This window comes from Nannobrachium achirus (assembly GCF_963921795.1).
Source record: "Nannobrachium achirus genome assembly, chromosome: 7".
In the NCBI taxonomy this organism is placed as follows: Eukaryota; Metazoa; Chordata; class Actinopteri; order Myctophiformes; family Myctophidae; genus Nannobrachium; species Nannobrachium achirus.
In genome coordinates, this window is record NC_137816.1 from 53,965,103 (window position 1) to 53,992,602 (window position 27,500).

The 27,500-nt window shown below is 41.4% G+C and overlaps 1 protein-coding gene across 2 annotated transcripts in view; it reads right to left on the reverse strand.

The window, feature by feature from the left end:
* Positions 1–2,816: 2,816 nt before the first annotated feature.
* The window catches only part of epb41l4a (erythrocyte membrane protein band 4.1 like 4A), a 49,337-nt gene continuing 24,653 nt past the window's right edge, over positions 2,817–27,500 (reverse strand). The window contains exons 3-24 of one of the 2 annotated variants that reach the window (XM_080729270.1): positions 24,208–24,312; positions 23,039–23,090; positions 22,677–22,752; positions 22,378–22,475; positions 21,685–21,805; positions 17,180–17,267; positions 16,810–16,898; positions 15,682–15,745; positions 14,784–14,875; positions 12,779–12,856; positions 12,140–12,249; positions 11,304–11,382; positions 11,031–11,114; positions 10,438–10,548; positions 10,263–10,310; positions 9,849–9,932; positions 8,038–8,157; positions 6,951–6,998; positions 6,661–6,729; positions 6,008–6,118; positions 5,526–5,601; positions 2,817–4,969 (exon numbers count right to left, since the gene is read on the reverse strand). In XM_080729270.1, coding sequence (XP_080585396.1) covers positions 4,865–4,969; positions 5,526–5,601; positions 6,008–6,118; positions 6,661–6,729; positions 6,951–6,998; positions 8,038–8,157; positions 9,849–9,932; positions 10,263–10,310; positions 10,438–10,548; positions 11,031–11,114; positions 11,304–11,382; positions 12,140–12,249; positions 12,779–12,856; positions 14,784–14,875; positions 15,682–15,745; positions 16,810–16,898; positions 17,180–17,267; positions 21,685–21,805; positions 22,378–22,475; positions 22,677–22,752; positions 23,039–23,090; positions 24,208–24,312 — 1,908 coding nt within the window. In that variant the 3' untranslated portion in view covers positions 2,817–4,864. Of the gene's footprint in view, positions 4,970–5,525; positions 5,602–6,007; positions 6,119–6,660; positions 6,730–6,950; positions 6,999–8,037; positions 8,158–9,848; positions 9,933–10,262; positions 10,311–10,437; positions 10,549–11,030; positions 11,115–11,303; positions 11,383–12,139; positions 12,250–12,778; positions 12,857–14,783; positions 14,876–15,681; positions 15,746–16,809; positions 16,899–17,179; positions 17,268–21,684; positions 21,806–22,377; positions 22,476–22,676; positions 22,756–23,038; positions 23,091–24,207; positions 24,313–27,500 lie in introns of both variants that reach the window. The other variant, XM_080729269.1, reaches the window with a different exon arrangement.

Consider the following 27,500-nt stretch of genomic DNA (forward strand, 5'->3'; position numbering starts at 1 on the left):
GCTCGCCATTAACGTCTCCTGAGGTCCTTTTCTAGAGATAAAACAACAACAGCTGCTGGCTCGCCATTAACGTCTCCTGAGGTCCTTTTCTAGAGATAAAACAACAACAGCGCCATCAGCTTCACAGTTATCCATCCATCCATCTTCTACCGCTTATCCGGAATCGGGTGGCGGGGGTAACAGTTCCCTCAGGGAGTATACCGAGGCGTTCCCAGGCCAGTTTGGTGACATCTGGTCTTTTCGTCTGCCACGGGGTCTCCTCTCCTCCCAGTCGGACGTTCATCGAGGACCTTCCTAGGAAGGCACTCGAAAGGCATCCATACTAGATGCCCGAAACACCTAAGCTGACCCCTTTCCAAGTGTAGGAGCAGCGGTTCTACTCCAAGAATCTCTCGGGTGACTGAACTCCTCGCCCTATCTCTGAGGGAGATACCAGCCAGCCACCCATCTGAGAAAACTCATTTTGGCTGCTTGTACCCGCGACCTTATACGTTCGGTCATGACCCACACTTCATGACCATAGGTGAGAGTAGGAATGAAGATTGACAGAGAGCTTTGCCTTCCGGCTCAATGAGTTAGTTTATGTAATTATTATATTTGTTTTGTTGCCACTTGTTGCAAAAATGCTTTCTCATGGGGTTGCTCTATAATAACCTATATAAAGGGGGTCTTGTACTCTTGATACAACAACTTGTTGTAATTTGGCACTATAACAAACAAAGTTGTTGGCATTTATTTACTGGACCCAAGGTAATAAGAAATGTAACAAGACACCTATTTGTGTGGTGTTCAAAGATTGTCATAAACAAGCACCAGGTATTATTATGCCAGATGAGATATAATATGCTATCATTAAATGGAATGAACATGAATGAGCAATCTGCCTTGACCATGTCGGGTGAAAGTGAGAAAGAGATATTGATTCATTGAATACTTTATCAGAAGTTTGCATAGGAAAAGGTACAGGAGCCGGGGGGCAGTACAGTTCACTGATGAAAGGTCAACTAAAGGAAAAAGACTACAAGAAAGCTTTGGGGCTTGCTTAAATTGGTGTCCCATGGGGAGGGAGAGAGGGAGAGAGAGAGAGAGAGAGAGAGAAAGAAAGAGAGAAAGAGAGGCAACTGGGTTGAACAAATGTAGCCTATTAAGACATTAAACATCTTTTGAAGTTGTCACCAATCTACTTTAGCTTACATTGTAAATAGAGATTATATATAGGCTATGAACGATCAAGTACTCTGAGATCGACCAGGACAATTATGCTTGAATCAGGATTAGCTTTCATATAACGTGTTCTTATGAGAAATGCATGTAAGTCGCTACCCAGAATGTAACCGTGTGTTTCTTATTAAGTTTAATTCACAATGTAACGCCGCATTTACCTTCTTTAGTTATCGTACTGTAGTGTTGAAGCTTGAAGGAATGCTGTATGACTGTTAGCATGCAACCAGGTTGTTGTTGTTGTTGCTCTGGCAACCGCTAGCTCGCAAGTTATCGCGAGACCTTTCTTCTCCAGTTGGAATGAAGTGGCAGTAAGGTAAACATCGCCCTCTGCTGTACAAAGAGCAGGCTTGACATGTAACATGTTTGTCTAAATGAATTTGAGTGAACTACATATATTACCAGAAACACATAACGAGATAGCCCCCCCCTTTATATATACTCTATGGATAGCCCTGAATGACCATAACAGGTCAGTAACTCTGAGAGTGTACAAATAGCACCCTGGTTCCATTTGTACACTCTCAGAGTTAAGGGGGCCCTTGCAAATAAAACATTTGAGAACCACTATTCGGAGCTGTGTTGTAATAAATAAGTGTCTTACATTTTCTGATAAAACCCATGGAGACTTGACATTCAGTAATTGGGTCTTCAAAATAAGAACATTATAATGGTGTGTAAATCAAAATTGTGTTTTTGTCTGTGCAGGCTACGGACATATTGATGACCCCTGTCAAAGAAACAAATCATACTGGAGAGACGCCCAGTCTGGATATTCTAGAGAGAGAGAGAGAGAGAGAGAGAGAGGGAGGGGGGGGGGGGGGGGGGACTTTTGGTGTAAAATAACATATTTTTTAAATGTATTAAATGAAGTCCCTCACATTTGTGCGCAAATTACATCCTGCACATAATTCTACATTCAATCAAACTCTGAACTCTGACTGGGGAGGGGGTCTGGGAGATAGAACATCTTTCAAAAGGTTTGTTATTCATGGACAATCCAATTATCCAAATCTGTTGATATGGCACGCTAACTATAAGAAAATAAACAAATTTCACTTCATGTCAAAAAGGTTGCTGACCTGTTCTAGACTTTGTGGTTTACGATACAAGCTGCATTAGATTAGGCCTACTGTAGGCCTATATGTGACAGACTGACAGTCCATATACTGTAGATGATTATTTATCATTATTCTAGCACAAAGGACTGTGTTTTGACACATTTTCTCTTTCAGCTGAGCAATAGGCAGTCTTTTCTTTATGGCTTATAAAACTCTTGTCAATTGTTTTTATAATCAACTCAGTAGATTGACAATAAAGGTGTATGAGTGTGTGTGTGTGTGTGTGTGTGTGTGTGTGTGTGTGTGTGTGTGTGTGTGTGTGTGTGTGTGTGTGTGTGTGTGTGTGTGTGTGTGTGTGTGTGTGCTTGTGCTTGCGGTATACATACATACATACAGACAGACAGACAGACAGACAGACAGACAGACAAAGCCAGAAGTAGGAGCGGTTAGCACTGCTCAAAAAAAAATGACTGGAAAATAGAGGAACAAACTTGGAGACCGTGTTTTATTTGTCATGACCTGTCCAGTTGATAATGACCATACAGTGTTGTACTGTAAAGAGGAAACTCCAAAATGAGGTATTCACCAGTTAAAGTAGGGCTGGGCGATAATAATAATAGTCATAATAATTTAGCTGAATATTGGTGCTTTTAGAAAACATTTTCGCAAGAAACTTCTGAGAAACCGTAAAGAAGAAAAACAGGTTGAGGTGTTGGTTCGTTTGACTCAGTTAAAAATCGCTATACATCTACATTATCACATTATTACAATCCCGTCTATTCTCATATCACATATCAATATTCTTAATAATCGCCCAGCTCTAATTTAAACATTTAATGACACCCACCTCTGTGAAGCAAATTATGGTACTTGTTATAAGGCAGTTTTAAATCCTCGATTGAGAAAATATAACCCTTTTTTCTGCTTTTAACATTTTAGCTTTTCCTAAGACAAACATCTTTATCACAGCATCTGAGAAAGTAAAAGAAAAATGTTTTAGCATGCGCAATAATGTTAGAGTTCAGGAGGTGGTGATTTAACTGCCCTTATTGTATTAACCTGTGTATTTAATCTGTTGTATGCTTGGTTGTTGGTTGCTACAACCTTAACCACCCCAGTCAACTGAAGAAGTTGGGTTAAGTGGTAGTACATCATAGCGTATTTGTGTACAGTAGTGCACGATACTTACACAGTGATAAAACTACATAAAACATTACAACAATATCTGAGCTTGAATAAGAACTTCAAAATACAGTCATGACGTTTAATATGATCATAGCCGTGATAACAAGAGTACTATCCTAAAAAGAATGTGTCATTGTCATCATATTTTTTGTATCTTGGGATAATGCATATTCCAAAGTGGACATGATGACAGTGATTCATTATTTTAAGATATATGGTCAGTAGTTATTACAGAGTGCAATCTTTATCTTCTATTAAGACTACACACACTATCTTAACATCCTATACAGCCTTATAACTTCAGATTTGCAGGAGTAATATTTATATCAGTAACACTGTTACTAACAGTTTCCAGTGTTCACTTTCTTCATTTAGCTCTTTTTGCTCATTTGCTCCTTTGTTGTATTAAATTCTTTAGAGGTTTCTACTGTAGAAACAATGGGCAGATCATGCCACTGAGGCACAACAAACGTCTCCCCCTTTGACCAGCGTGACACTTTAAATTTGCTCGAGGTCAAAGCTTGCCAAAATAAGAAATATATCGTTGCTGTCCGGCAGAAACCAGCGAACTCCATTTTTTACTTTGACTTCCTACTGTAGATACTGCCTCTTATAACCATTTTTGAGTTCAATTGGAAACATTTTATTATGACCTTGATCACCAAAATGTCTAACCCTATATTACGTTAGATAGGCTTTTAGCTCAGAAATCTGGTCTTAGTTTGAAGTAGATCTGTATATTTTTTTACAGTTATATCCATACATTATATATTTTCTTTTGACTTTGAACTTCCGTTTCCCAATTTGAATTAGGTAACCTAGGGACCACTGACCTACTGTCCTGATAGTTTGACCTCATTGCATTAGGCCGTTTTTTCTGTAAAGTTGTAACCGACAACCACACCGACAGACAGACTGGACACAAACAATGTAGCGGATGTTAAAATGACAAAGATTACATTACAGTTAGAGATTAAAAATAATAATTCTGTCACCATCACTTGTTCTTATAGACCGTTTTCTCCGAGCGGTGCGGCTGCAGTATCAAGCAGCACCGAAAAAGGTCTATCTATACCAGATAAAACAGCGTTTTGTGTCGCAGTACAGCAGGTCCAGTAATACTGGAACACTTCAAACACCATACAGTAATCCACACAGTGGGAGCAGGATTGTGCTTTTCATAATAGTGTCTTCCTCTGATGCATAAATACAAGAACCCATTTCACCAGAAGGGTCGGAGTGCATTTGCAGTACCCGCTAAAAGCAAGTAAAGGGGCCAGTGCCTTGCTCAAGTACATCTCAACAGAGATGAACACGTTGGCAGCCGCAGGAATTAGACCCTCCAGTTTTTCTAGCTGTGTCCCATTCCACCAAATCACAGTGCTCAAAGTGGTCACTCATTTGTAGTCTGTAGCCGGATGGGCAGTCTTGATGACTTTAAAACTGCTGCTAACGTTGACCTCTGAAGGTTCTGCAAGCTGTTCTCTGGAAGTCTGCTTCTTCTGTGGATATAACAAACACAATATTATAGGTGATAGAGAATGATGGAGAAGCGACGAGAAGGATGACGTTGTTGGAAGGGTTAAAACACTGTGGTGGTGTGTGTGCTGTAGACCAGGGGTCTTCAACAGGGGGTCGGGGACCCCTAGGGGGTCCTCAGAGTTAATACAGGGGGGCCGCCTAATATTTGTTTGATAGGATCATTGATGGGAACAAGTTGAACCCTCGCATCCCTATTATGAGGAGAACTTTAGCCAAACATAGCAGATCTACAAGCTCTCAACACCTCACAGCGCGAGATCTGCTATTTTTGGTGAATAGTTTTGGTGTAAGTATCGACGATTTAAGTGGTTAAATGTCTGAAAAAAATACATCAACACAAATCCAACATAGACTGATGCCAGTGCTGTCAAACAAGTCTATGAATCTATCTATGAAATCAATGAAAATCTGCAACACAATATTATACAACATATAGTGGGGGGTCCCTGCTTTATCTCCCTCTCGGCTAAGGGGTCCTTGGCCTTAAAACGTTGAAGACCCCTGTTGTAGACCAACCTTTGAAGGGCCAGAAGAACCAGGGGTGTCGGCTGTCCGAGTCACAGGTAGAGGAGGGACGAGGTCTGTCCTTGCACTGAGGAGAAGACAAGAGGATTTGGAATCACTTCTGTTATTAACCTGCACATAGCAATACATGCATGGGTAGGCTTATATGGGTATATGGGTATAGTGATCGGTATTTCTGTCAGCAAAATATTCAGAGAATGGATTTTCATTGACCTTGGTGGGAAAGATCAGTATGCTGCCCTGAATAGATGATTAACATTTTGGTTAAAAAGGTGAAATGTCAAGCTCACAATGAAAGCCGAGATTATAATTAATTTTCTTGTATCTTACTGTATAGAATGCTGTTCATGGTACCCCTATACTAAATTGATAATCAATTAGCTGCCTGACAGTCGACTAACTGAACGAGGAACCCCCCCAAAATTGATGATTTGATCGATTGACAGAATCTCTGCATTTTGGCTGCATCTTACTTCACTTCGGAGAGTACGGATCGCTCTCCATCCGAGCAGTGCGATCGACGGAACTGTCGGAAACTTCTGGGAGAATGGGAATGTCGAATTCTGACTGGATCGCCCTGAGTTCTAACAGAGAGAGGAGAGACCCAGTTTAATTCACACATACATTTATTGGAATCATTTATCTATCTATCTATATACAGTACTGTATATACGCGAGGAGCTAAATCGGCTGAGGTTTTGGACAAGGTTGATGGCCCCTTAATGGCAGGGAACATTGAGTTTTGAGTGTAGCAAAATTTTCATAAAATACCAAAGAAGTGTTTTTTTACACATCGCCCACTTCCACTGTGCTTTCTGCGGAGACGCGCATTTAACATGGAATGACAGACAAATAAAACGCAGTACTATGCAGGAAGAAAGGATGAAATAAGAAGTGTTTATTCTTTTTATTTTCACCACCGCTACCACTGTGCTTTCAGCAGAGACGCGCTTGACACAAGAGGTCTCGATTTAGCTCCTCGCTGTATAAACACACAGTAGAACTTGGGTATGTATGCATGCCTGTGTACTGTATGTGTATTGACATGTACACATACAGTACATTCAGTATATTACACAGTATGCATGAATGTATGAATGTACAGCATAATGATGGTATTACTCACTCCACTTTGGTGTAAGAAATCTCTTTTAACTGGTCTTCAGAGAGGCCTACTGTATCCACCAGCTCTTTCCTGCGCTCGCACGCACACGCACACGCACACGCACACGCACACACACACACACACACTCACACTCACACACACACACACACACACACACACACACACACACACACACACACACACACACAGTTGTACACAACCACTGACTTTACTGAAAGTTTCAATCGTTTCAAATCTATTGGACCCTACTTCACTAGTAGGTTAACATTAGTTGTCTTGAACCAACTCACTGGATGTGTTTCCATAGCTGTTCTTTAGCTTGAACATCAGGACTTCTCCTGTGAAGAAACAGAACACACCGGTACGTACAGTGTTTAGCAGAATTCTATCTAGTAGCAAGACACACAAAACCAGGTTGCGAGAAGAAAAGAAGTTTGTCCCCGATGCTGGAATAAAAAATAAAACAAATATTTTGGTGCATGACGGACTCAAAGCCAAATACGACTCTGATGCCAGTGGAGCATGAATCACCCAGTTGTGTCACGGTAAATGTAGAAAAATGGGAAATAGCTAGATTTCCCTTCAGACTGGAAAATGTCGTTGAAATGTAAAAAAGGAATGCTGTCACCCACCCACCAGAGAGAGCTGTGAGGCGGTTAGTGCTAGACCGGATGCTCTGGACGTCCATGGAGGACGGGATGTTTGTTTTGTTTCAGTCCAAACTGCATAAAGATTGTTCTTACATGCATGACGAGGCGGGCGTGGCGACAGAGAGGCTTTGAGGTTGCCGAGCGAGCAGCTAAGCGTGCAAGTCCCCCCCCATCACAAGGGACTTTGTATAATTACTTTCTGGCAGTTGACTAAACTAGACATAAGACTAATACAACTTAAAAAATAGAAGGTCAAATTAACGGAATGCATGATAATCCCAATGTGTGGTTGATTGGTTCATTGAGTATACCTGAATGAGGTGTTAGGTTGCTGTATGTAAACAGTCATAATTGAGGGCACAGTATAGAGGATATGTGTATTGAGTACACTGAGCACTACAATCAAGATAGTGCAGATAAAGTGTACAGTACACAGTGGTATGGAATGTGTATAACTGAAACATCACTGCACAGTAAAATCCTTAGGGTTATTATTAGACAATCAAAATAGAGTCCTGAGAGTGTACAAATGCAACCAAATGTACACTTACATTTGCACACGCTCAGATCTCTGAGTTACAAATTTGGATTTTTACAGTGTGAAGACAACATGTGCAAGAAGTGAAATAGCAAGCCAATCAATAAGGCATTTAGCGGGATTTGCAGTTCAGCATTGCAGCACTACTGTGTTGTTTCTCTCTATCTCTCTCACACTACAGGTACTTACGATCTAGAGCGGTGCCGAGAGCGTCGTTGGTTGGGGTCACTCTGTCCTCGGTCCTTCTGACGCCTCTGTACTGCCTCCCACTGAGGGCCAGAGTCAATGAGCTCGTTCCCCTGACGACACCTGGAACGCAAACATGAATATTTGAATACTACGTACTGAAAGATACTACTGCTACTTACAACACCTGACCAAATTACTAGCACTACTAGTACTAATTTCTACTAATAATAATAAAAAAATGTGTTAATACTTTATTTAATTTTTTTGATAATAATACACAACAAGACAATAAAATAAGCTTGACAATACATACATAAAGAAAACAATTAGACAAAAAAGGGACACATGGGTGGGATCGATGACTATCAGAAAGCAGTGAAAGTTGCACCATGGCAGCCAGATATCAGATGCTCAACTGCTGTCAAGCAATGCCAGGAAAGGCCTCCACATTTTTTGATACTTAGTTTGTGTATTCTGTCCGTCATGATGGATTTGTTCCAACTTAGCAATGGAGAGCATCTCGTTAAGCCATCTCTTGAAACATGTAGTCGGAGGCCTAAGGGAGATGACATGGTAATCCCGCGCTAATTAGTCTAAAAGCGCGAAATTTTGCACAGATGTAGCCCGGGGTATGCTCTAATGATTTAGCTATGGCGCCCGAGTCGGCGACCTTCGGGGTCGCCACAGCGGCCAAATCAAGTTGGGCTTCAATCAACTTTCTATACACCAGGAAAATACCCAGAAAAACACTTTTTTCTGGGTATTTAAGTTGGATTTGAGGGGTCTAACTAGGGGTTTGTAATGACGCTGAATCCATTGCAAGCATTTGTTTTGCACAAAAAACATTCCTTGGGCTACAAATGGCCCAAGAAAACGATGGTTTAGTGATGAAAAGTGATGAGTCATCACTTTTCAGAGTTTTTTGGGTGTTTTCTGGGGCTGTGGCGACCCCGAAAGTCGCCGACTCGGGCGCCCTAGCTTAATCATTAGAGCATGCCTTGGGCTACATCTGTGCAAAATTTGGCGCTTTTAGACTGATTAGCACGAGAAAAAAAAACCCTAAGGCCTCCGACTAACATGAATGCTCACCCATACATGCATCGTTTTCTGATGCCATTTCTAGCCCAAGGAATGTTTTTTTGTGCAAAACAAATGCTTGCAATGGATTCAGCATGATGACAAACCCCTAGTTAGACCCCTCAGATCCTACTTAAATACCCAGAAAAAAATGATTTTCTGGGTATTTTCCTCCTCTATAGAAAGTCAATGGGAGCCCAACTTGATTTGGCCGCTGTGGCGACCCCGAAGGTCGCCGACTCGGGCGCCCTAGCCAAATCATTAGAGCATGCCCTGAGCTACATCTGTGCAAAATGTCGCGCTTTTAGACTGATTAGCGCGAGATATCCTTAAGTCCCCCGACTAATGGAGAATTTGGAGATTTCCAGTTTACCAGTATACATTTTTTGGCAGCAACCATACCTGCCTTGAGAATCAATTTTTGGTGGGAGGGAAGGGCCCTTGTCTCATCAGAGCAACCAAATATTGCTAAACAGCAATCTGGCTGAATATCACTTTCCAACTTTGGAAAACCAATTGAATATATCTCCCCAGAAAGTGGCTATTATAGGACACTGCCAATAATAATAATAACAACTTTGATACTGATCATTCTGCCAGTGCTCATCATAGAGAGGGTGGGAGGGGTTCTCCAGGAAAGCATTGAGCTACCTGCTCATCCTGGATGGATGGACAGGCAGACAGATAGATATAGATAGACAGATAGATAGATGGATAGGATAGGATAAACAGACCTGTTTTTCTTCTTGCGGTGCTCTCTGACATTTGAGGAGTTTTCCGATTCACTGCCACTGCTTGTGTTGCCACGGGAACGAGATCTAGGTTGAGATGTCCGTGGGGTAACAGAGAAAGAGAGGGTATTGAGAGAGATAACGCTGTACCCCATCCCACTGTATAAACTGTATATACCATTCCCCTTTTTCAACAGTTTTTTATTATATTTTGACACTTGCTTTGTGCAATGTGAACCTATGTTTTCAAATTCCAAAAAAGCTCAGTTTATATTGAATTGAACTGAGAGAGAGTGTGACAAACACGTAAACCTCATGGAATTCTTAAAACAGACTGTTAGAAATTACATTTGCCCACTTTCAACACAAGGCTTTGGGATTTAGTGATAAATCACTTATAAATGTATGACTACTCACCTTCTCCTGTATTGTTTATTCTGTTGGTCAGTGACCACTAGGCCTTTCCTGAGAAAAACAGCAACAGACAGACACCATCAGTCAGGTTAAGTCACACAGAATAGAAAAACATATCCTTTGTTACGGTCAGATCCAAATCCCTATTGATTAGAGTACACTACTTAGTGTTATGTACCTCTGTCGCTTTCCTGCCTCATTATTTTCACTGCCTCCAGAGTGGGTTTGACCCCTGGATGCCGGGAACTTGGGGGACTTATTTCGATCATTGGCTGTGTTGTATAAGCTACTAATTGATCGACAGACAGACAGATAGACAGACAGACAGACAGACAGACAGACAGACACTCAGAAACATCATCATGTCACCTGTCTATCACAGATAAAATCCTACGGAAATTCAAATGAGTGCTGCCAAATGTCCACATGCGAATTCCGTGGTAAATCGCTTTCTTACCTTGTTTTCTTGGTATTTAGCCTCCAAAAAATAGGTAGAGGTGTTTTTTGTCCATTTCGGCCAAGCCTTACGTAGCAACCTTATACAGTTCACAACGGCAGCCTTGGGCCATAGGCAATTCCGCTTATTTACATTTAAAATCCACCAAGAAAACGAGGTAATAAAGCGATTTACCACGGAATTCTCCTTTAAGGTCACCTGTATGTGACTTGGGGAAAGGCCTCATAGGCAGACCATAACATTATAAGTCAAGCTATGCATGTCTACAGTTCCCAATGATCTGTCAGTTTAACGTGTCAGTTCATTGAGTGTACCTCTGTGGGCCGGTTTCTTCCCATGGTGCACTGGGCTTCCCATGACGCTCTTCTGCTCCAGTTTCTGGCCTGGTCGCCTTGGAACTGTAATATTTGCACTCATCATCATCCCATTCCCCCACCATCTATACTTATTGCATTCTGGCTTTATTGTCAAATAACTATTTAAAAAGGGAAACGTTTCATCGGAAACAAGTGTTAATTTAACTCAGAGAATGTACCCTATTGTACAGTGCAATAAGGATCCTCATAAACAGAATAGAAAGATGTTACCTTTTTGCAGGCAACGGGGAGGTTCCACCTACATCGGTATACGCTGGCTTCGTCGTACAGCTGTTTCCATTGGTGAGACCTAAACAAGAGGAGCAGAGAAAGAAGAGGAGGCACAGGAAGAGAACAAGGGAGAAGACAGTTGAGAAGAGGGAAGATAAGGAGAAGGGATGAGGCATGTTCATTTAACTACTGCATCTATGATATTCTACATTTTAGCACAGTTGGTGGGAACAATGGCTTTTGGGTTTTGATCTCTGTGTGGATTATTTGATTAATCAAAAAAGTTAGAATCGTTAAAAAGATAATCGATAGTTGCCTCTACCGTAACCCAGCCATGTCAGATCTTCACAAATTTGATGCATGATCTGACCTGGTCAGCCACTAATTTAGCTGAAAACGCTAAAGTCACCGGGCATGAAAAGAAACCTCAAGCCAAGGAAACATAAGACATCAGGCCTCATCTGCACCAGGTCAGGTTACAGACCTCAGAGTCCTGTGACATAAGGCCATGTGTCCTGTTGAAATGGGACCATGTGATGTCTACAATGTCAAATCCTTCATGCTTACAGTATTTTATTCTATTCTACAGAAGCTCGTTTATTTTATTGTATTGTTTTGAAACGCTATTCGTACAGCTTTGTAGCTTTTTGGTCATAGACAATTTTTTTATTTCATTGCCTCCAACGTTGCCACATACAGAATGTATTATAAGTGTATGTGAAGAATAAAAACCTTGGACGCAGCTCATTCTACTGTGACCTACATTATAATAGATGGTGTAAAAACGAAATCTCTGGAATGTAAAAAATATAAATATATACGGTAGATTACAGTACCTGTATTTGGTTGTCTTTTAGGGTACGTCTTGCTGCGCGTTCGGACTACAGTGAGGTTTGGTCTGGGCAGCACAATGCAGTCTTTTCTCATCTGGTTAGCCGTCCGACCACTGGAGGACAGAGAGAGAAAGAGAGGAAGAGTCAGGGTTCATCGCCATGCTGGCTTGTGGTGGACATTTTTGTCAAAATATTTTTTTTTTGGCCACGGACAAAAAGAAATTGTGGACAATAATATTAGATATGAGATAGCCCTGAATGACCATAAAAGGTCTGTAACTCTCAGAGTTAAGGGGGTCCTTGCAAATAAACATTTGAGAACCACTAGTAGGCTACTAGTGGACTCCTAATATGCCATAGTGTCCTACATACCGGTATTCTGAAGAAAACCTGGAGACATTCAGTAAGTAACTGGGTCTTATGGTGAAAATAGGAACATTATAATGGGTGTGTAAAAAATAACATCTAACATTTGCCACGGACAAAACCAATTCATTTGTCTGTATAATCACATTTTATACGATGTGTGTGTGTGTGTGTGTGTGTGTGTGTGTGTGTGTGTGTGTGTGTGTGTGTGTGTGTGTGTGTGTGTGTGTGTGTGTGTGTGTGTGTGTGTGTGTGTGTGTGTGTGTGTGTATCTACCTATATCGATGTTTGGATCCTAGATTACTCAGTTTGGATAATTTCCGGGTCAAGGTGTTGTCCTCGTTCTCAGGCATCCTGTGTGCACGAACACACACACACACACACACACACACACACACACACACACACACACACACACACACACACACACACTGTCGCTGAAGTTCATGTACAGTGTTATGTGTAGTCAACAAACCCAGCATAGAAGCATTAATTACAAAAATCAATTGTGTCAACTGTCAACAACAACAAACAAAAAAACAGTATCGCTCAGCGTGCTACCATTGACACAACAACCAACTGGCTAGCGAGTACATTTATACTGAACAGTTAATACGTGGTCACATTTTTTCCACATTAGTGGGGCAATGGGATTTGTAGTTGTAAGTCTGCACATACTTTGGGTGCGAGATACATACATAAGAATAGGTATCTCATAATACTTATCAGGGACGCGAGATTGTTAGAGAGGCAGGGGACGAAAATAGAGGACCTCCAAGTTCACAACTTGTCGCGCTGCAACGCGTTTTGAGCTTGGAGGTCGGCTATTTTTGGTGCTTGATACCACACTGAACTAAGCATAATCAAGTCATGGCATAACAGCATGGATTTCTACACAGAGAGGGCAATTCTTTCAACATAAGATGCTGCATTCAAGTTCAGGAGAGTTTAGACAAGGCAATTCTCTTGAATGCTGCCTACAGGTATGGCATGGAAAGGGGGGCATTTGCATTTATTTCAGCATAGTAAAAACTGAATTCATAGTCTGGAGAGGGCACTTTTTACAGATGGGTAAAAGGGCAGGGGCTCAAGCCCACTTTGATGTCTACCTATGTGTGCATGTGCCTGACACTTATACGGTAAACTTTCTATTCAGCATCACCATTCTCTTCTCTCCCCTCCTATTTCTCCTCTGTTGTGGTAGGTCCTCATTCCGTTTTCTCCCCTGTCTCTCCTGCTCTCTCACCCCCTCTCCTCTCCTCTCCTCTGCCATCATTGATATGGATGCAGCAAAGTCAGTTCAAACAGAATCCTGATGCAGGTGGGTTTAGAAATTTCACCTTCACGCATCTACAGCGGGATCACCAGCCTGACGGGGCTTTGGGGGCATTTGATCTCAATGTGGGAGTGTCAGAGTGAGCCTCTGGGGTGGATTTCCCTATTGATGGGAACGGAGGCTGGTTGAAATGAAAAATCTTTTCCCACCAGTGCAATAATCCGTCAGAGAAAGGTGTTGCTTTATAGGGAGACCATAGGGAACTGTTGCATCGATAACAGTGTCAGACTGTTGACGTCTCAGATGTACACTCCCGGGAACATACCTCAGATTTTCTCAGTTTGAACTGGCCTACGCTACACCATAGGATTGTTAAAAACAAGCAGTGCCCTTGGGTAGAGATGCCGTCTGGTGATCAGAAGGTCGCCGGTTCGCCTCCCGGCCTTCATAACATGTCTTAGTGTCCATGAGCAAGACACTTAACCCCTAATACCCCCCAAGCGCTCATCATAACTATCTGAGTGAAAACGGGTCTGTGGCTCTATGTGTTTGGGGAAACACTGAACTACAGAAGTGGCCTGGCTTGTAGCTGAAGTAATTATCTCCAATTTAGCAGACACTCTTAATACAGAGTGACTTACAATAAGCAAGGATAAAACACAAGGTAATACATCAAATGAATAGAAATTATAATCTAGGATCATAGGTAAATCAAGAACCTATCATCAGTAGAATAATCAAAAAATCTATACCGTAATCTGTACATTGAAACTATACACACTATAGGATCCCATCAGTCTATGCTATCTAAATTCATTTTAGCCCTTTCATAAGTCTGCAAGGCCGTTGAGGCTAGGGTAAGTGCTATGGGCTAAGGTGGAGTCTCTCCTCCCTTAAATATGAACTAGTCTTTGATATGCCCTAGAGCAGGGCAGTTCCCAGCCAGCCGTTCAGACATAAATCACAGTCTAACTTGTCTGCCGTTATTTTTCACTGTTCGTTTACCTGAAGAAGGTGTGATGCTCCACACAGCATTTCCAGAGGTGTTTGCAGGCGGCCTTGTTCGGTGCCTCAAAGAAAAATGATGTCTCTGAGCACTAAAGACAAGAACAATAACAACATTACTAGTAAGACGCCTCAGGGCGACATGCGCTAGCCAATTCTTGGCCATCTGGCCAGTGATGTATATCAGACCAGTTACCCATATATGGAGACTCCTGGTACCCATATATGGAGATCCATGTACTGTATATGGAGATATGCTGTGAGAGCCCAAACATGCTTACTCAGTTATTCGTTATGTGAAAGTCCGATGAGGTCTATGACATCTGACATCATACCCTTTTATGCCATACATGGAGATCCCTGTCTGTAGAACCAGCTACAAAGATATGGGCTGTCTTGGCCATCTGTCTTGGCCATATATGGATTCTGTTAGTGTGGTATGTGACTGATGTGGCCTCCATATATGGGCATTCCCATATGAAGTCCTGTTAGATATGGGCTTAATATTGATGACATCAGGGAACTCCATATATGGGCATAAAAGTGATTCTGTTAGTGTGACATCACAGTGAAGCCAGAGCGTGACGTCAGAGTGGCAAACCCATTCTGTTAAGAGTGGTTGCCCTGACATCACAGTGATGTCAGAGCATGATGTCAGAGTGAGAAACCCATAGAACCACAGTGTCAGGCGTTATAGACAGTGATGTATACATACTGTACATACAGACAAGCTATGACCGTTCACATACTAATCTCCGACCTACAGACGCAATCAACTTTCAGAATGGCACAAATAACACAAATAACAATGGAAAAGTGTAAATATCAACTATATGTGCATGTTTCAAAATATAACTCTGGAGAGAGGTATGTACTCTGGAGAGAGTCATGTACTTACATCTTTGCCAATGACTCGCACCTCAAACTGAGTCTCTTTGAAATGCACCTTAGTGATTCTCGGCCTGAAAATAAAAAAGTTAAATATGAATTTCCACCAAATATCTTCTCAAATACACAACCTTATGGACTGTGAAACTACCATATTAGAGTAGTATGTGATTTATGAACAAAATGAATAAACCTGGACCACTGGAATACTGTTTGATATTTTAGTAATTATGTTTAAAACCCCACTCCTGCTGAACAGGAACCACCCAACAGGTGTCACTAGTGTAGTAGTCTCGCGTAGCCAGACAACTATTCCACAATCTCTGAATGCTATATAGAGTCTGGAAGAGCAGCTCCCGAACGGCGAGTATCGGAAGTAGCCACTGCTGCACTGAACTGTAGTCCCATTGGAAACATAACAGAAACACAATAGCTCAGACAAAGTCATTCGAGCTGCCTATTATTGTTATGAGTGTATAGTTTAAGAAAACGTTTGAAAACATCATGGAGGTAACACCAATAACACCAGAGAAAGACGAAATAAAGCCCCCAGAAATGTTGAAAGGAGACATAACGCTTCCAGTAGGACATGTTATTGTTACTGCACCAAGGGAGCGGTTGCGTCATATCCACTTTATCTCGCACTCATCGTTTCTTCCCCGGTTTGCCAGACTGTATGCCGGGAGCATTTGACAAAATCGCGGAGGCAACAGTCTGGCCACGCGAGACTACTAGTGTAGCAACAAAGATCCCTTCCTGGTTTCTCACCCACATACAGACATCCAATGATTTAATGATTAATTTGACACGTATATGTGAGTTGTCACAGAATATTAAAACTGTTAAAAAACATTAAAATTAAAATAAGATTAGCTGCTAAAATAACCCCAACACAAGACAATAAGTAAATGTACAAGTAGATGCAAAGGACATACAACCCTCCAGCAAGAATAAAATAATACATGAATCACTTCTAAGTAACAGGCTTGGCGATTTTAGTGATTTAAATGCATTTAACAGTGCGTAGCCTGACACTGACATTTCGTTTCACAAACACATTTTTAAAGGGGTGTGGCTAGCGATTCAGGGTCTGGAACCAGGCTATGTGTTATGAGTAATCCTTGTGTACTGTACCTACCAGAAGTACTTGCCCACTTGGGTTTTATTCTTGTAAACGACCACGCCCACTGGGGTCAGACCCAGGAAGTACTCTGAGTGACTCTCACCCTGGAAAGACAGGTCAAATATGAAGGAATGACGGAAATTAGCATTTTTCTAACAAGGTCATTCAATGGGAGTTAAGCCTGATTTATACTTAGTTGAGCGCCAGTGTCGCGCATGAAAACAGGCGATTTACAAGCTTACAATGTGTCACGAGGCATCCTGTTGTGAGCTTGTAGGTCAGCTCTTTTTGGCGTGCATCACTTGCGCACAACTAAGTAGCTTGTAGGCTGTGTTGAGAAAAGTGCCTTGTTAAACGCAGCTCTAAAAGGTATTACGGTACTCACAAACACAGGGTGTAGGTCCACTCCATACATGTCCAGAGGTTTAGCCAGAGAAAGGTAAGTGTTCTCTGCCTCTGATGGGACCAGACCACTGCAGACAGATGGGAGAGAGACAGAGACAGTGAACGAGAAATACAATCAAAGATTTCCACAATCATTTCTATCCTCAGTGGAGTGTCACGGTGGGCCCTCCACTAGGAGCCAACAAGGAGAGGAGAGTTGAATGCCTTTGGCATACTGTACTTCACCACAGTGTTGATTTCATCCAATAAAACTACAACGTAAAATGTTAGTCGACCACCTTTTTCACTGACAAAAACTACACCAAAAAAAAAGAAAAAAAACAAAGACTAAATACATTTACAATTTCGTAAACAAATAAAAAATAGACTAAATTGTTTGGGAGGGACTAGAGGAGAAGAGATCCAGTAGAACTAAAAGACAAGTTATTTTATGTTTTGTTGAAAATAGCAGATCTAAAAGCTCACAACGCGAGCTTGTAGATCGGTTGAAAATCAGCCATTTTTTATTTCGATGCCATCACGGCCCGCCAAAAATTGCTTTTAGTCGACAAAATCAACTGTAGATTTAGTCGCCTTAAACAAGACTAACACTAAAACATTTTAGATTATTAAAATATTCCTAAAGCTGAATTGAATATATTCAATACTCCTAAAACTCCTAAAACTAAAATCAAAATTAGCCATCAAAATCAACACTGCTTCACCATGTGGGATAGCAACCGGAGCTAGTAAGGGAAGATAGGCAGTATTCTTTCAAAGCAAGGTGTACATAACTGAGTCTCATATGGTTCATCTGCTTTCATTTGGTGTGTCAAGAAACAATTAAGGCATTGTATTTATCAGACTTATCTTATCCAGAGAAACTTACGCTAAGTGCAAGATCAGAGTAAGCAGAGTGTAAGCAATACTACTAAGTATGAACTCCAGTCAACAACCAACCAAAGGTAAATAGTCACATATAAATAGAGTGCAAAGAGAACAATGTAATGCCTCAAATAAACTAGGATACCAGGTAAATATCAAACCTAGCATCTGTCTAAACAACACACTATCTAATAACATTCTTAACATTTGAGATCGAGAAGTAACCAGCATCTATCAAAAAAGGTGAATGAAACAAGGAGCCTTGGAGAGAGGGGGAGAGGGAGCGTCTGAAACAAGGAGCCTAGGAGAGAGGGGGAGAGGGAGCGTCTGACTAGGTGAGTATTCTGACGTCGGAGAGTTAGGAGCGAGACTGCAAGTCCTAGAATTCAAGGGGGTAGCCAGGAGAAAGAGGGGTTTACTCTAGGGCATTTTGAGCTTTTGACGGTGTTTTAGGTAAGACTTGAACAGCCTCTGGGCTGTATTTTGATTGTCTTAGGTACCAGCTCTAATGATCCCTCTTAACTTAGGCCTGTCCATACTGTCTCCGACCACCAAACTTTTTGTTGGAGAGTTCTGACTTTCCGACGTGCAGCTTTCCGAACTCTAATTCGGGGTAATGCTTTTCAGAAGATGCGAGTGATGTCATTTTGTAGTTGAACCGGACTTGCAGACGAAAAGTTTGGTGGTCGGAGACAGTATGGACAGGCCTCAGTCTAAGATAATGCATAAGTATTTAAGACAATCAAAATAGAGCCCTCTGTGTGTTAGCTAAGAGAGCAGCAACATTCCAATCATTCCATCTTGGTAAATGATTTACCATCCGTTAGTTTGGCCTCTGTTTTCTTAACAGTTAAACTGACGTGAGGTTTACTCACAACTCCCTCACTTTTAATAGTGCTTCTTTTAAGCGAAGGCTGAAAGACCATTATTAGGTTGATACCTGGTTGGACACACGCACACACACAAGTGCACCGCGTCCGCCGTGTGCACACACACACACACACACACACACACACACACACACACACACACACACACACACACACACACACACACACACACACACACACACACACACAGAAACACACACCCACAAACACAAACAAACAATATAACAAATTAAAATATGTGACCTGCTCTATCAAAACCAGTCAAATGTCACTAAGACAGAAAAAACAAGATGTCATGTAACCAGTACCACTAGATGGTAGTCTTTTATAAGTTGACCATTGATTGTCTTTACTGTAAAGTAGCTGTTTAATAGTTTACATCAGGATGGATTATTATTGTCCTCTAGTTGTACACATTTTGGTGTTCAAACCAACCTATTTAAAGAGTTGCACAATCAGAGGCTAAGCTTGCAGCCGTGCACCCATATAGCAGTGCCATGTCTGGAGCAAATCATATTTCCATAAAAAAGTAGTTTTCTGTCAAAACATTTTCAGACTTTCAGACTCACTCCAACCCTAAATCATTGACTATTGTAGGTGCAGCCGTAAAGTAACAGATCGTCGCTGTCCGGCAGAAACCCTGTATCTCCAAGTTTCACATTTGTATGTTTTCTGTTGTAAATTAAAGCCCTACATCAAACAAAAGTGCAGCACAAAAGTAGTGAAAATAGCAGGGCATTGTGTGCTTGTACAGTAGATCGGCTATTTTCACTTTTTTAAAATAATAACAATGAAAGGAAGGTTTTGGACATACAAGGTTTCCACACGACAAAGACGATATACTGTGACTTATCACCATGTGTCTCACTGCACTCTGGAAAGAATAACATTTGCACTTTTGCACTCTATGCACCATTTGTCTGTACAGCCCTGTAATTTATCAATTCCAGACTGTAGACTGAACTACTTTTTTTTTCTCGGTGTGCAATTCCTCCCTGTTGCACGTAACATTTTCATACCAGAGAAGAAGACAAACAAAGGACAATGATATACTTCAAGGCCATATTAATCAGGCTACATTGTCACTATATCAATTCCACAGTCGCCGTTTTGTCCTCTACAAGGTTAGCCTGGAAACCAGACAAATCCGCCATTGCTAAAAAAAAATCTGCCCTCGGAAGATTTGGTCTGGCACTGCTCGGTTGTGATTAGATTTCACTCCCTCTGAAGTTGTAAGGGACCAATCAGGGCCCAGTATTTTTTTTTTTAATTAGTCCCTTGTAAATGCAGGTTCAATACAGAGATTCAAGACTAATATCTAGTATGCAGTGATATTAGTCTGGCCATGCCAGGCTAGTACAAGGAGAATTACCACTAAAACCACCAAGGTTAGAGGTTCCAATCCTACATGGCTGGCCCACTAAAAAGATAAGCAATCAACACAGTTGAACACACTATGAGGCACTTTGCATAAATGTATGTCAGCATACTGAAATACAGTATGTTTGGCCTATGTTGATTAATTTTATATTCCTTTGCTGAAATAGAAGACAGAATGCAGAATATCCACAACTTTCCAACGTCCCATTGTGCATTGCGCAGAAGGAGTGCGGCAGTTCCGGCGTCGCAGACGAGAGTGATCTACAAGTTCACAACGGTTGCATCTGCGATGCGACGTGAGCTTGTATGTCTGCTGTTCTCCCACAAATTATTCTACAGTAAATTGTCACGGAAACAGGTGGATTGAAAGTTGAGGAAGCCCAGAGGCAATAAAAACATTTTAGAGACTGAGTCTTGCACTTGTACTTTGTTGCATTCTACGCATGCATGCATGTGTGCACACACACGCACGCACGCACGCACGCACGCACGCACGCACGCACGCACGCACGCACACACACACACACACACACACACACACACACACACACACACACACACACACACACACACACACACACAGTGGCACGAGGGGATGAGCTAACCACAAAAACATGCTAAATGTCAAAAGTTAGTCATTGATATCTTATACGCCTCGCTCCACTCTTCTGCTCTCTCTCTTTCTCTCCCTCTCTTCCCCCTGGCTAATATGACTGCAGTGTCTAGTGTGGTGGTTAGTGTACTGCAACATGTATCTGTGTCTGTTTTACTGAATCACACCACAACAGCCACAACCTTCTGACAGCATAATGTGTCATCAAAATAACAATTCTTCTCCATTCTCTAATTGTGTAGACTTCTTGTAAATTAAGTAATGCAGATGTTTAACAATTATTTAACTCTTGAGAGCGTAAAATGAATTGTTTCATTTTACACTCTCATATAAGGGTCCATTTGGTTACCAACTCTCCACCATTTAGCTGGGGACCACCTGGAACCCCCCCTCTTTCTCTATCTTAAACTAGACTGTAAATTCCTGAGAGTTCATTTACCTTTGATAGTAGTGTAAAATGCACCTGTAAGGGCTATTTTTCCACTATCAAAGTGAAATGGATACTCAGTTATCGTCCACAGTAGCTCTGATGTTATGTTCTATACTGAGTGTAACGTGAGTCATTTCTGTCAAAGGCCTTTGTGACTAGTCCAACAAAGTTGGTAGCAGTTAAATAATTGTTCAATTGCTTCCTACAGGGCTGCCAAGGCACTACGAACCACAGAAGATTCCCTGTATCCTTGACAATGAAGTGGTTTCCATGTTTTAAATAGAATTTGGCTGCTGCTGCCAACTTACGTAAGTGTCCTGTGGATTTCCTCAATACCATCTTCTAGCGGTGCCTTCTGGTCCGGGACAAACCTGTATTCTGAAACGTAGCCTACTGTGTTTTTAGACGGATCGTAGTCACCCAACTCCGCTGCAAACACAAATATATAGGACATTTTATTATTATGACCACGGTCCTCTACTTTTGGTCACTGGAAGATACCTAATAATTAGTAATATTACATACAGAGTAGCTGCTGAATGTCATTCATAAAGCCTGTATCTGGCTATCTGCCCAAGCAAGAATAAATACAAAATAAAATAAAAAGATCTGAGATTAATTAAAGGGATAGTTCAACCCCAAAATGACTTTTCTTATCGATTACTCACCCCATGGAGACTTGATTCATGGATATTTCTTTGTTTTTGTCACATTCCTAAGCCAATACTTTTATGAGACTCTTTGTGTCTCCATAGGGAACAAAGCAGGCTCTTTATGTCTCCATAGGGAGACAAATTATTGGTTTAGGAATGTGACAAAAACAAAAGAAATATTCATGAATTCAAGTCTCCATATGGGGTGAGTATTTGTAATCGATAGAAGAAAAAATAAAGTTATTTTTTGGGTGAACTATCCTTTTAGAATGTATCAGCGTATGCATATTCCCACGCTGGCCATTTTGCTCTCACATCATACTCTGGGGTGATTGGGGTGTTACTTACATTGTAATACTAGGGCTGCCAGCCTGGCGGCGACCTCAAAGGGACACGGCAGCCTCCCCTGTAAAACATCCTGCTTCACCTGAAGAAAAAACTGATACCTGGACAGAGAAACACATCAATCACACAGTAAATCAGTGGATCATTTGAACAGTATATACCCCCCAGCCACTGTCATTCAGGTTAGTAGCCTGCCTGAATTGTCATACAGCCCTCTAGCATGCTGACAAAAGCAGATCTACAAGTTGTGAGCAGCAGAGCTTATAAATCAAGCTGCAGTGACTTATACTCTTACTACTTACCTGGTGATTTCTTCTTTTAGCTTGCAGGGGTCTTCTGCATAAAACTTAACTCCAAAATATAATGTATATGGTGGCCCTGCTGAAATATAGACATTTAACATAGAAATAAAAGACAATATATGAGTAACCTATCTAGGAGGTTTTGAGCTTCAACATTGTGCCACTATTGTAAACCTGTCAAATGTCATGTCAAAATGAGGGGCAGAACGATCTTGCAGACAGACTGACCATGTGCAGCATAGCATGTTGTCCTCATTTCAAGTGAAATCCAAAACTCATGAAATTTGCAGATGGTTTTGCATTTTGGCCATCTATATACAGATTACGGTTTAGCAAACACAAAACACACAGCCTATACTTACTGCTAATGAGATCTCTGTGTTCAGCAAGTGTTTTCCAGGGATCCAGCCAATACTGTTAACACATACGATAGAAACAATACAACAGAGTCTTATAGTAGCAATAATGTTGTTCAATAGCAAACAAATATAGCATCAATAGCAGTATTATGTAGTAACCAGTTCATATATAATGAAAGATTGTAGATAGTAGATTGTAGATAATTGAAAAGAATTATAGGGGTCAAACTAAGTTTGACCCCTTAGCATGACAAATCTTTCTTTCTTTCTTTCTTTCTTTCTTTCTTTATTTCTCTCTCTCTCTCTGGGGGAATGAAATAAACAGACAAATGATTTGAAAATCATATTAGTTTAATCCTTTACATTTGGCCCAAAGGTAAAAAAAAAAGTAAACAAAAGAAATCTTCTCAAATATACTTACCGTATTAAGTAAAAGTGGGAAGTACAGTATATTGCATAAAAACTACTGCCATTACATTAGGATGTCATGGTAAAAGACTATTACAACTGGACAAGGGCAAATTCAGGCATGATTGTATCTATGCTTCATGTCTATATGCATTATGTATATCTATGTACATGTACTGTATACTAAGTATTTATCATGTGTTCGCCACGTCTATGTATAAGTGTGCATAAGTAAGTGTGTGTGTGCGCGCGCGTTTGTGCGTGTGTGCGTGTGTTTATGTGTGTACTGTATACTGATGTTGCCATGCCTACCTTCCATAAATCAGAGCTAGGTTGGTTGCTTCGTTGACAGACATTACCCATGAGGCATTGCAACATTACCCAACCCATGTCATTGATTCTTACTCTATAAGTTTTATGGGCACACACATTTACCCTCTTAAGGTTGTTCTGTGTGTGTGTGTGTGTGTGCGTGCGTGCGTGCGTGTGTGTGTGTGTGTGTGTGTGTGTGTGTGCGTGCGTGCGTGCGTGCGTGCGTGCGTGCGTGCGTGCGTGCGTGCGTGCGTGCGTGCGTGCGTGCGTGCGTGCGTGTGTGTGTGTGTGTGTAGGTGTGTGTGTGCGTGTGTGTGTGTGTGTGTGTGTGTGTGTGTGTGTGTGTGTGTGTGTGTGTGTGTGTGTGTGTGTGTGTGTGTGTGTGTGTGTGTGTGTGTGTTTGCGTGTGCGTGCGTGCGTGCGTGCGTGTGTGTGATGGTCTCTCAACTCACTGTTTGATGATGCCGGTCACAGTACCTCAGACCAAAGTAATCACTTTCCACAACATTGATATGGCTGAAAACCAGATCCAACAGTGCTGAACCTTTAGATGATTTCTAGCGAGAGGGGAAGAGAGGAGAGGAGAGGAGAGAGTATTAATGTATATTAGTAGCTTGATTGGTTGAATGGACAATTGCAAATGGGAAGTACTATCCGCCTTCTCAAGACCTGCCACTGTACTCTTGAGCAAGACTCTCGACACACGCACGCACGCACGCACGCATGCACACAGACGCGTGTGCATGTGTGCCTGAGAGTACCAGGCAGGTCCCAGGTGTTCCTGTAAAAGAGTCAAACTTAGCCTGCTGGACAATACAACAAATGAATTCAAAAGCAGTACAACATCCTTCTATTGTTGATGATGATGGTGCAGCTCAACAGGAATGGCAAGCGTTCACTGAGAGTCTAAATTAGTATTTTCCACACACTGGTAACACTTTGACATGTCTTCAAACTAGTCAAGCTAAAGCCAGACCCATTGGCTGGCATAGGTCTGTAAAGGAGTACACTTTATTGGCTTATGATCAGATACTGGAAATCTATAATTTATGAAAATCATATCATATTGGTCTAAATAAAATCCTAGTTACAGCTAGGCTGTAATTGATACCATATAATCTTGCATAATTTTTCCTCTATAAATACTTGGTGTGGTTTGAAAGACGTCATTTGGAGACAGAAGGCTACTAGAATGAACTTGTATGAAAGGGCTGCTGTATAAAAACTCATGGCACTGCAATGACGGTTGTTTTCTTTACATTGGCTGACTGTTTATCTGTGGGTTTCTGGTTAATGTTTCAGTGGGTTTCATAACTTGTGGGCCCTTGAAACAAGATAAACCCCATTGTTCCCCGGTGTCTCGATACAAAAAGGTGTTAAACACAACATTCTGGGTTAGTCCCTGTCTTTTCAATGGTCTAAAAAGCAATTATCTGTATTGCAATTGTGATTCTATCCTGCGATACACCCTTCTCTACCTCAGGGTGAAAACAAATCAAAACAACTCTCAGCACTTTGTTTGGATAACTAAGGTAATTGTGCAGAAGGTTTTCGTTTCAAAACATGGTGTCATTTTGCTATCGTTAAGGGCATAGCATAATTATGTGTGTGTGTGTGTGTGTGTGTGTGTGTGTGTGCGTGCGTGCGTGCGTGCGTGCGTGCGTGCGTGCGTGCGTGCGTGCGTGCGCATATGACTTTGAAATGAACATGTCAGGATTTGACAAGACAGCTGGATTGTATTGGTGAAATATGAACAGATAGAGCCACTTGTAAACCAGCAGCAGGGACTGATTAACTCCCGCGAGGGCCCTGGGGCCGAAACCCCCGATATGAGCTGTAGTCTTCTGTGTGCCCAGGTAGTGTCCCCGACGGGGACACTACCTGGGCACACAGAAGACTACAGCTCATATTTTAAGGCAGTGTTTCTCAAATGGGGTACATGTACCCCTAGGGATACGCGGAGGTACTGCAGGGGGTACTCCCCCCCAAAAAATAAAATAATACAGTACAAATCATGATGGTATTATTCATTGTTAAATAATTAAAAACCATTGAATTAGGAGGGGGAAAAACATGTACTGTTATGTTTAGTGAGGACACATGGAGAAACTTGGTGAGCCTGAGTTGCCACCCCAAATTACATAGTACCAGGCACCTGGGATGTGCTTGAAAGTTTTAAAGTTATTGACATGAAAACTGGACTGAAATGTTTTGGCCACAGTATTGAAAATAAATCTGCTCAGTGCTCAGGAGGCACCATTTTCAATTCTTTCACTCCATTTCTTATTTGTGATTTTATATTCTTGAAATGGGGGGTTATCATAGCTTCGTATAGGCCTACTATTGGCTCAATTGCAATTGTATGAGCAAAATGGTGTTGTCGGCTAAGGGAGGTACTTGGATTCAGAAATCAGGGAAAGGGGGTACTCAAGCCAAAAAAGATTGAGAACCTCTGTTTTAAGGCATGATGATCATGTGTGTGTGTGGGGGGGGATTTTGTAAATTGTCGATCATGCGGCCATTTCCCCCCAAGGGCCCATGGCTAATACAGCCCTGACCAGTAGTATCCTACCTGACGCTAGGGTCAAAATGTACCAATGGAGGAGGGGGGAGAGATTTAAATGATGTTATATTTTATAAGTTTCAGATTTAAATTACATTTATTAATTGTACACACTATTTCATATTCATCTTCCAGATATAGACAGACAGACAGACAGACAGACAGACAGACAGACAGACAGACAGACAGACAGACAGACAGACAGAACCAAACAAACACACCACAGTCCACTGATGCTTTTAAAAATGGAACCTACCTTTTCAACAAAGTGTTTTCTTAATTATTCTTGGGACTTTTTTATTTTATTTTTGTCTTTACGCTGTTTTTATTACCTAGTTTTAATTTGACCCTTTAGTCTAGCCTAGTTGGGTCCCATGTAACTGTTTGGTTGTCTGTTTTTATGACTTGTTTCTAAACCCTGTAGCACTTTGAGAATGACGAGTTATAAATAAAATATATTACAGACAGACATACTACTATACAGATAGATTCAACGTATTCTTTCTCTTCTCTTGTTTGGTGTCTCTGCCTTTGTTATACTCTATAGTTACGTATGTCCTTCCTTACAGGACTGAGTAATGGCCTGTTAAAGTATGTGTCATGCTTTGTGCGTATCTGTGTGTATTTGCCCTCCAGCCCTGTATACCGTAAGTGTGTGTGTGTGTGTGTGTGTGTGTGTGTGTGTGTGTGTGTGTGTGTGTGTGTGTGTGTGTGTGTGTGTGTGTGTGTGTGTGTGTGTGTGTGTTACTGTTTATTGTGTCACTCTTTCAGCTTAAATTCTTACAGCTTTTTTCCTGTTGACTTCTCCATCAATCTCATGGGATACATGTAACCCTAGGGCCGACCTTTTACTGTGTACATCCCTATTTGTTCTAACATACTGCAACTACAGTCTACACAGTATAAGCATTGTTATAACTTATATGTTTCATCTGAAAGGAGACCCACATGTTCTCCCAAACCTCCTCCCTCTCCCACTACACTGCATTCCTCCTCTATCTGTTGCTGATAAAAGTATTCTGCACGCTGGGGAGGAGACGGGGAGGATAACAACCACAGGAAAGGAGGAGAGAGGAGAGGAAGGGATGAGAAAGAGGAAGAAAGAAGAGAGGAAATGAGAATGGACAGATGGGAGAATGTGATACCTGTATGAATTATACTCTATCAAAAGGCACCTTGGCA